Here is a 10,043-nt window from a genome sequence, read left to right as displayed (position 1 = left end):
GCGTGGAAGCAGCCGAGCACCGTGGGTGTGTGCCGTAATCCCAACTTCATTTGGATGGCTTCCCACCAAGGAATTACGCGCCTCCCACCATGCATTAGTGCTACTCTGCACGCTCATTAGTGGCACCGCCGTCGTAGGGGTCACAGGAGGTCGGTTGAGGAAGCACGGCGCTCTGCAGCGATGACTTTTGTGTTCACTATTTAGGAATGACAACCTGTTCTTTTTTTCTTTACATCATGTTGCAGGTAGGAGTTTTTTCATGGAGTGTTAAACCTGTGATTTTTTTCATTCAGCCAGTGTTGCTGGAGGGGGAGGAGTTGTGGCCCTGAGGGGGCGTGGCCAAAGCCAACATACCTCTGTAATGAGGATGTGGAGTTGGCCTGGTGTGAGCGACACAATCGGGCTGTTGTGAGCCAGCTGACTCCCTCGGCAGGAATGTGCTCTGGAGACTCCGCCCACATTCAAACATGGCCCGCCTGGCGCCCGACAGCTGCGGCACTACAAGGTGAAGTCACCGTGGACCACCAGGTGAGGGGGGTCCTGTTACTCGAGGCCAAGAACTTTCCAACTCTTCAGTGCCTCACCACATCCTGCAGAGGGTGCCATTTCTCTTTCCAATACATTTTGTATTTAATACAGAGCAGCGGTTAAGTTTTATGTATATTTCAACCCTTATAGACTCAGACTCTAAACCTGTAGGTGGCAGTAATGCACCTTATTACCAACAAACTCTGGGGCACTGCCAGCAGACTTCCTTCCATCCATGGAAAAAATGTGAAATAATGTGACTTTGTTTGAAGAAATTAACATTTCCTTTATTTTCAAACGAATGAAATTCCTTTCCACAATACAGTTTTCTTTATAAGTATTTGAAAATATCTTTTTTGCTGGTTTGTAATATCTTTCCTATAATCTTATGTCAATATAGTTCTCTTTTGGAAAAAGAAAAAAAGGTTTGTGTCCAGCGTCTGGAGAGTTGTTGGCTTGCGTCGTGTCCGCTGTGAGGCAGAGAGGCTGATGGGAAATGCGACGCCATGCTCCCGTGCCCCCGGCCACACAATTGGGGCCCAGAACACCCGGAACGTTCCGTCCTCCGCCAGGCTCCTGTGACAATATTGCTAAGTATGTGTGTGCGGACTAGAGTCCCAGCTTTAATTTGGGCTGACTAATCCTCTCAATGAGTTCCTCTAACATTTGGAGTAATCCTTTTTGTGATTGACAGCTGCTCCTCATGAGGGTCCTCCTCAAGAGTGACGTCGCGTATCTGACCTGCAAACATCCCACAAACTGAACAAGAACAAGACAACAGGATGCTAAACTACCTTTCATGGAGGAGAGCCTTACTTTGAGTCACATTTTAACACTATGAGGAGGCTGTTGACACTCATGCACGTTCTTCTTGTCGTCAGTCGTCATCCACGTCGTCGCCCTCAGACTCGTCCCGCCTCTCGTACATCTTGTCCCGGTGCCTCTCCTGGATCTCCTTCATCTCCTCGGCGTAGCGGCTGAAGGCGCCGCCGAATTTAGCCCAGGCCTTGAAGGGGACCGTGATGGAGTTCCGGTAGCTAGGCTTCACCTCGCTGACTCGCAGGAAGACGCCGTACTTGTTGGAGCCCACGTCGAAGAAGAAGCGCTTGGAGTCCACCATGATGGATGTGCCCTCGGGGAGCTCGCCGAACCCCCCAGCGGCCATGCCCCCGGCCAGCTCGTCGTCGTCGCCGCCGTAGTCGTCGATGAGCTTTGCCAGCGCGTCTCGAAACTCGATCAAGCCCTGGGCCGGAAGAGCTATGGTCTGACCGGCCAGCATGCCGCCGACTGGGCCGCCCATGCCGAAGCCAGGCCCGCGATTGACGGTCTGCCGAATCCGCAGGAACCTCCCCCGCTGGTTCTCCTTCAAGTCCAAGTAGTACTTGCGGTTCTCCCGAACCAGAAACTCGCTCTTCAGAGCTCGTCGAGGCCCGCCGTCCTCGCCGGCGGAAGCCTGGGCTATCTGTTCGGGACTACTGGGCCCCAGCTGGGCGTAGTGCTCGATGAAGTCCCCGAGGTAGTCGCGCACCTCGGCGGCCACTGACAGGGAGAGGGTCAGGCGACTCTTGGAGCCCCCGGCCCCGACCTCGGCGATCTTAATGAAGCGGCCCTTGTTGTTCTGCTTGACGTCCAGGTAGAATCGTTTGTTCTGGATGTCGAGGCGCTTGGAGGCCAGCTCCTGGGTCTCCTGGTCCCTCTGGAAGTGTTGGAAGCCTCCTCCGCCTCCCCCCCCGCTGCTACCGCCGCGCTCACTCCCGCTGTCACCATCCGCCATGTTCAGCTTCTGCCCATCTCCTCCTCTCCGGCCAGCGCGCGCCGCCTTCACACTCTCCGGGGCTGCGCTCGTGAGCGGGACCCGATTCGCTGAGCGGTCTGTCCTTCAGTCGAGTCGCCCCAGTTACGGCGTTTTCATTGGTCCGCTCTCCCTGTCAGTCACGGCGTCGTCTTCTAGCTCTTGGACGACATTGGTGGAGAGGGAAGTTCCGGTTGCTTTTTTATCAAACTATTTTCAGACGCTTGTGCGAAATGTCATTGTTGTGACATCATGTTTACGGAAATATTATTTTACATGAATTGACTAAGTATATAAAAAGTGACTTTCAAACACAGCGATACTTTCAAGAGGAAACGACCAACGCATCTAACCAACATGACAGATGACAGATGAACACTTTTGCTGTCAAGCGTTTCCATTTTTAAACGCCCAAGCACGCCTTGCCTACAGGTGGCAGCAAAGTTCCACCTACCTCAAAGCAGAGTTTACTGTAATGTTAAAGCCATTTGTTCCTGTTACTTCTACTTTGCCTCAGTAGACTTACTCCAGACTATTTAAATTGTTCATTCCTTGTAACTACACGTGGTAAACTCACTAACTATAACACTGGGCAACATCATAACGTGTCAAAGAAAATCATAATCTATGACATATATCATGATAGCCATCCATCCATCCATCCATTTTCCTCCGCTTATCCGGGTCCGGGTCGCGGGGGCAGCAGTCTTAGTAGGGAAGCCCAGACTTCCCGATCCCCGGCCACCTCCTCCAGCTCCACCGGGAGGACACCAAGGCGTTCCCAGGCCAGCTGTGAGACATAGTCCCTCCAACGTGTCCTAGGTCTGCCCCGGGGCCTTTTCCCGGCTGGGCATGCCCGGAACACCTCACCAGGGAGGCATCCAAGAGGCATCCGGACTAGATGCCCGAGCCACCTCAACTGACTCCTCTCGATGTGAAGGAGAAGCGGCTCTACTCTGAGCCCCTCCCGGATGGCTGAGCTCCTCACCCTATCTCTTAGAGTGAGTCCAGCTACCCTACGGAGGAAACTCATTTCAGCCGTCTGTATCCGCGATCTCACTCTTTCGGTCATGACCCAAAGCTCATGACCATAGGTGAGGGTGGGAACATAGATCGACCGGTAAATTGAGAGCTTTGCCCTCCGGCTCAGCTCTCTTTTCACCACGACGGTCCGGTACAGCGACCGCATTACTGCCGAGGCTGCACCGATCCGTCTGTCGACCTCACGCTCCCACTTTCCCTCACTCGTGAACAAGACCCCGAGATACTTAAACTCCTCCACCCGGGGCAGGACCTCATTCCCAACCCGGAGGGAGCACTCCACATTTTCCGACTGAGAACCATGGCCTCTGTCATGATAGCCGTGCTGAAAAAAAACAGCATAGACCAGCATATGTTGTGTTTGCGTGCAGCATGGTCTTGAGACCACAATGACAATTAAAATAAAAATTATAATTACAATTAGAATTAAAATTACTTTCCAACTTACAATTCCAATTCCAACTAAAATTAAATTACACATAATTAAATGTACATTTTAAAATTACAATTACATGTAACAATGCAATTCAAATTAGTCAAAATTCCAATTACTATTAAAATTACCATTCCAAGTACAGCTTAAATTACAATTAAAATTGCAGTTACTGATTACAATTGTTCTCCCAGTGCATCCGTGGATTTTCTCCCACATTCCAAAAACATGCTAGGTTAATTGGCCACTCCAAATTGTCCATAGGTATGAATGTGAGTGTGAATGGTTGTGATTGGCTGGCCACCAGTCCAGGGTGTACCCGCCTCTCGCCCAATGAGAGCTGGGATAGGTTCCAGCATACCCGCGACACATGTGAGGATAAGCGGTAGAAAATGAATGATTGCAATTGTAATCTGATAATAATATTGATAGTAATGAAATCCGTAATCAAAAATAATAAAATTACTAATGTAATCTGATTACAATTGTAATCAAATTACTATTGTAAGATTTGTATTAGTACTTTGATTACTTGTGTAATCTGATTACTTTTGTAATTGTAATGCAAGTGTAATCTGGTTACAATTCAATTGTGATTACAATTGTAATCAGACTACAATAGTAATTTGTCATATCTATCTAGAAATTATGTCTATTGACAAATTGTAATTGTAATCATTTTACTTTTGTAATCTGTAATCTTAGTCTGTCCATGCTGCAGGGTCGGTACCTGAAAACGGAAACAGAGGAGGAGATATTTGCTCATCTCTCGCTGGACTACATCCCTCCTGACAGGAACGCCTGACCCGTCACATGATGATGATCCAGACTGATGATCAGATGATCCATCCATCCATCTTTGATGATGGACAGCAGCTTCTGAGGTTTGGCATACATTGACACACGTTGGACGGGTTTTGGTGTTTTCATTATCTATTTGTGTTTTTAAGAATTTGAATATTTTGTCTTAATGTGGCCCTCGATGGAAAAAGTTCGGCCATAGAGGAAGACCATACGGTTTGGTGCAGATCCCGATAAAGGTGCCAGGATTTTATTTCCACTTTTGGATGATTGTAGCTGCATAGACCATGGTTCAGTTTCAGGGTTGGAGGTCAGGGGTCAGGACGGCACAGCGGTGTTCTCCAATGCTGTGTGTGTGTGTGTGTTGGTGCGCGTGTGTCTATGTGTAAGAGCGTGTGAAATTGCAGGCGTTTCCTTCACCTTCTAACGGCCTCATTAACCTGTAAATAGCAGCTCCACATCAAAGCAGCATCACAGCTCACACGTCCCCCCCGCCCCCCTTGTGGTCATCCAGGATGCAACATTTTCTGCTTAGAAGTCCATCAAATAATCTTAGCTGTAAAAAATAGCTGACAGACTGATGCTGCGTGTCTCCAGGCAAGGTGTCTGTCTTTGACGGTTAAGGTGTGAAGATGACGTTTGGGAGGCAGACGTTGTCCCTCCTGATGGAGACTGGTTACTGATAAAAGATAATGGTTTTCTTTATGTGGGGTTGAGGGGCCGTCTACACAGAAATGTGTTCAGGTCAAAAGTATTTTATGCTTTTAGCCTCAAAGGATGCTCTGGGTGGTTTTTTTTGGGGTTGGAAAATTCCAGATTGTCCAGATTTCTTTGTAGCCAAGCCACCCGCTTTTTTAAACCGAGCCATCCTTTGATAACACGTCCATCTGGATGCAACTATTTATTATTCCACAGCACCACATGTAGGTGTGCATTAGGTATTACATCCTGGATGCAACTATTTATGATATTGGAATTTATATAGTGAAAGTTTTCATTCATCAGTGAACATGCGATTTACATTGAAATAAGATAATTTCGTTGCCAAGTGTTTGACCGTAGAATGGCATAGCAGGTAACATTGTGGTGCATTCACACTCACATTCATACCTATGGACAATTTGGAGTGGCCAATTAACCTAGCATGTTTTTGGAATGTGGGAGGAAACCGGAGTACCCGGAGAAAACCCACGCATGCACGGGGAGAACATGCAAACTCCACACAGAGATGGGTGGAATTGAACTCGGGTCTCCTAGCTGTGAGCAGCGACCGCCCAAGTGTGAAATACAGAAAATACATTTCCACCATTCTTAATGTAGGCTCCTTCCTAGTTGTGTATGATAGAATTCTACTAGAATGACATCGGTCTCGTATCCAGAAGGTGAGATAAAGTCACACGCTGAGTCTGAAGGCCTGAAGTGCGTCTCTTGGCTGGATGTGGGGGGGCAAGTGTGGGGGGGGGGGGGGGCTCGCAGTGCCAGCTCGTCCTCCACGACGGACGAGTCCCGCTTGTCCCATCAAAGCCTGCGAGCCTTTGAAGGCCTGATAGGCATCAGTAGGCCAGGGGAAGCGCTCCTGACAGACGGGGCGGGCCACTCCTGGAGACCAGCACCAATGCAGATCAGTGATGATCACCTTGATGTGCTACACCCAATCCACACACACACACACGTCTGCTGATGCATCGTAATGATGGCTGCTCGTATGAAATGATCACATGACGTGATGATGACTTATTGTTGGTTTCATGTGGAAGCCGTGATGCACTCATGTGTCATCTTGACAAGGCAGCAGATGTTAACCAGCTTGTCATTCAAGACGTGTGTGTGTCTGGGGGGTGAGGGGGGGTGGGCGGGAGTGTCCATAGTAGAGTCGCAAACAGGCCCATTGAGACATGAAAGAGTCTGAATGGAGACAATCAAAGGGTGGCTCAGCGGGGGGTTGGCGGGGGCACCGATGATGAGATCAGACCACATCCATGCTTCAGTTCAACGTGCTGGATGAGCTTGTGGTGTGAGAAAGTCATGGCTCCGTGTGCTGATTGGTGCGCTCCAGGAGTCCAAAGTCTTCATCTGTTGTTTGTTTGGCTCCTAGATGGACCTCATTAACGTGTCCCCCATGCACCCCCCCCCCCCCCCGACCCCCATGCAGACAGGACGTCTGCCAACTGGTGTTTAAGAAGACCAGCAAGTAATGACCTCCACCAATTTACAATGATTTCTTCTTGCAGACCATCTAATTGTTATTTATCTTTTTTAACTCATCAACACAAATGTTGGCAGGTAAATTCCTACTTGATCACTCAAATGATTATTACAACATATATCAATATATATTACGTGGTATATGAATATGTATTACATCATATGTCAATATTTATTATTACATCATATGTGATTATTCTAAATGAGCCCGTCACAATAATGCACCAATAATGTTTCCTTTTTCTGCCTGGCCAGGAATGTTTGAAACCCTTTTAATACAAAGTACTAAGTATACAAAGTGCAAATACACACTATATGTACAAAGTACTATACATATACAAAATACAACATATACAAAGTACAAAGACACACTATAAGTACAAAGTGCTACATTTACCAAGTATAAATACAAACTACATATACAAAATACATTATCATAATACCAATAATCAATAATATATACCAATAACCAATAATCATAATCAATATACCAAGACGAAGACAAAATACTCATATTTATTTAACCAAACAGTACTTTATTTGAAGTCATTGTGGAACTGAGTAAAATGAATAAGTATGGTCATATATTGATTAATGGGTTATCAATAACTAGTAAAATAAGTTACAGTAGGTTAGATATTGATTAATGGGTTATCAATAACTAGTAAAATAAGTTACAGTAGGTTAGATATTGATTAATGGGTTATCAATAAGTAGTAAAATAAGTTACAGTAGGTTAAATATTTATGAATGGGTTATCAATAAGTAGTAAAATAAGTTACAGTACGTTAGATATTGATTAATGGGTTATCAATAACTAGTAAAATAAGTTTCAGTAGGTCAGATATTGATGAATGGGATATCAATAACTAGTAAAATAAGTTACAGTAGGTTAGATATTTATGAATGGGTTATCAATAAGTAGTTAAATAAGTTACAGTACGTTAGATATTGATAGGTTAATTATCAATAATTGGATGATTGTTTAAATTAACAGAATGACTATGAAGGCAGATCATGTGGGATGATCCCGGGATGATCCCAGGATGATCCCAGGATGATCCAGTCAGCAGTTAACACACGGCATGGTGATGCCGTGTCGGCCATGTTTTTTATGCCACTGAGACGGCCCATCAGGATGTTAGGAGTATTTTCATGGGCGTGCATGAGGACGTGCACGGCTGAGGTGTCTATTATCTTTAGGAGGCAGGAAGGTGGGGGGCAGGGCAAGGAGGTCCAGACTAAGTGGAGCCATGGTGGAACAGCCTCATTGAGACTGAAAGAGACGCTTTCATGCCTGCCGTTGGGACAAGTCAAGGGACGGGGGACGGGGGGTGGAGGACGTGTGCTTTGATGTGCGTCGAGGTGGGACGGGGCCTATAAGTACAGAGGAGCATCTTGAGGAACCTCACTTACCTGCATGCTTACAGAGCTCCTTTTGACGTCATGTGGGGACACTTCTCCATCGAGTGGATGGCACAAAGCAGCCAGAAAGCCGCCTCGGACGCTGCTGCCGGACCTGTGGCATGCGGGACCGATGCGGAGAGTCTACCTGGTTTTTACCGACGTCCAAAAAGCCAGAGTGGACTTCAGCAGGAACGCCATGATGCCAGGAAGCCTGAACTTCATTTGCATGGACCATCCGACAGCGTGCAGCAAGGAGGTACTTCAGAGGCCTTACTAAGCATTTCTTAGATCATATTTGATATTATTCCCAACTTGACCACTAGGTGAAGTACAGTATCATTCATCTAACATCTAACATCATCTACACCAGGCCTTAATATCATTCATCTAATATCATCTACACCAGGCATTCTTAATATCATTCATCTAACATCTACACCAGGTCTTCTTAATATCATTCATCTAACATCATCTACACCAGGTCTTCTTAATATCATTCATCTAACATCTACACCAGGCCTTCTTAATATCATTCATCTAATATCATTTACACCAGGCCATATTAATATCATTCATCTAACATCATCTACACCAGGCCATATTAATATCATTCATCTAACATCATCTACACCAGGCCATATTAATATCATTCATCTAACATCATCTACACCAGGCCATATTAATATCATTCATCTAACATCATCTACACCAGGCCATATTAATATCATTCATCTAACATCATCTACACCAGGCCATATTAATATCATTCATCTAACATCATCTACACCAGGCCATATTAATATCATTCATCTAACATCATCTACACCAGGCCATATTAATATCATTCATCTAACATCACCACCCTTTCATCTACCATCATTTACACCATTTTTTTTCTTCTTCCAGGGTCTGAGGCAGATTTCAGCAGCGGGACAGAGGAGGAAACGTCAGGTTATGAGAGCGAGGGCGAGCGTTCCATCTCGCCGTCAGCCCACAATGCGGACACGGCACCCACCTCCTTACCGCGGACCCCACCCTCAGGGAGGAGACCCCGCACAGCCTTCACGGCGGAGCAGATCAGCAGCTTAGAGCGAGCCTTCAAGAGGAACGCCTACCTGGGGACACAGGACAAGGCAGAGCTCTGCAAGAAGCTTAACTTGTCTGACAAACAGGTCAGAATCTTCTTGTGGTCCCCCTTGTGGTCCATCATCTCTTGACGTGTCTGTGTTTGGCTTCCAGATCAGAAACTGGTTCCAGAACAGGCGCATGAAGCTGAAGAGGACGGTTCAGGATGCGCTGGCGCACACCTGCCAAGCCAATGGCACGTCCCTCTTCACGTCGTACTCGGAGCTGCAGGCGTTCAGGCCGGCGCCGTATCCCAGGTATCACTCGGCGCCATCGCAAGACGCCACTTTGACTCATCCTCACAGCCTTCAGTACTCCTCGCTGCCTCTGGACTCCCTGTACCAATATGGCGGACTGACGGGTGCCATATTGCCAGCTGCCACACCCCCTCCTCTCATGGGCCCCTACCCAACATACTCGCAGTACTACTGACCTATGCTTTTATTTTGAAACAGGAAGTGTGTTTTTATGCTGATGAGATTAAGTGTAATTGGCATTGTAGAACTTTTGGAGGCTTGTGTGCAATATTGTGTTTGGTAATTGCAATTAAATCAATATTTCAATTCAACCGTTTATATTTCTTCTATGCTAACTACTTCATGCTAACGACTTTATATGCTAACTACTTTATATTTCTTCTATGCCAACTACTTTCATACTCAATGCCAAGTCATTCAATATTTCCATATCAATAAGGGTGTAGCAACTTTA

The 10,043-nt window shown here is 46.4% G+C and overlaps 2 protein-coding genes across 7 annotated transcripts; one reads left to right on the top strand and one right to left on the bottom strand.

Annotated features, from left to right (window-relative positions):
- On the top strand, nucleotides 1–9,900 carry ved (ventrally expressed dharma/bozozok antagonist). Of its 5 annotated transcripts, none has more exons than XM_078794113.1 (5): nucleotides 1–2,752; nucleotides 4,516–4,678; nucleotides 8,231–8,463; nucleotides 9,114–9,379; nucleotides 9,447–9,900. In XM_078794113.1, the coding sequence occupies exons 2-5, from the start codon at nucleotides 4,608–4,610 to the stop codon at nucleotides 9,762–9,764; spliced, it is 888 nt and encodes a 295-aa protein (XP_078650239.1). In that variant the 5' UTR covers nucleotides 1–2,752; nucleotides 4,516–4,607; the 3' UTR covers nucleotides 9,765–9,900. The 5 variants fall into 5 exon arrangements, with proteins under 5 accessions (XP_078650239.1, XP_078650238.1, XP_078650237.1 ...); XM_078794112.1 differs by having other exon boundaries at nucleotides 1–2,792; XM_078794111.1 differs by having other exon boundaries at nucleotides 1–3,321.
- On the bottom strand, nucleotides 782–2,354 carry LOC131115173 (transcriptional regulator protein Pur-beta-like). Of its 2 annotated transcripts, none has more exons than XM_078794110.1 (2): nucleotides 1,345–2,354; nucleotides 782–1,264 (listed from the first exon to the last, which is right to left on the bottom strand). In XM_078794110.1, exon 1 carries the CDS (start codon nucleotides 2,300–2,302, stop codon nucleotides 1,406–1,408), a length of 897 nt encoding a protein of 298 aa, XP_078650236.1. In that variant the 5' UTR covers nucleotides 2,303–2,354; the 3' UTR covers nucleotides 782–1,264; nucleotides 1,345–1,405. The 2 variants fall into 2 exon arrangements, with proteins under 2 accessions (XP_078650236.1, XP_057920359.1); XM_058064376.2 differs by having other exon boundaries at nucleotides 783–1,269; nucleotides 1,345–2,352.
- Nucleotides 9,901–10,043: the final 143 nt, after the last annotated feature.

The sequence above is a fragment of the Doryrhamphus excisus genome, linkage group LG10 (assembly GCF_037039965.1).
Source record: "Doryrhamphus excisus strain RoL-2023G ecotype Guam linkage group LG10, RoL_Dexc_Guam_v1.1, whole genome shotgun sequence".
NCBI classification, from domain to species: domain Eukaryota; kingdom Metazoa; phylum Chordata; class Actinopteri; order Syngnathiformes; family Syngnathidae; genus Doryrhamphus; species Doryrhamphus excisus.
Note: the sequence above shows the minus strand (reverse complement) of the source record. Positions and strands in the feature narration are given on the sequence as shown.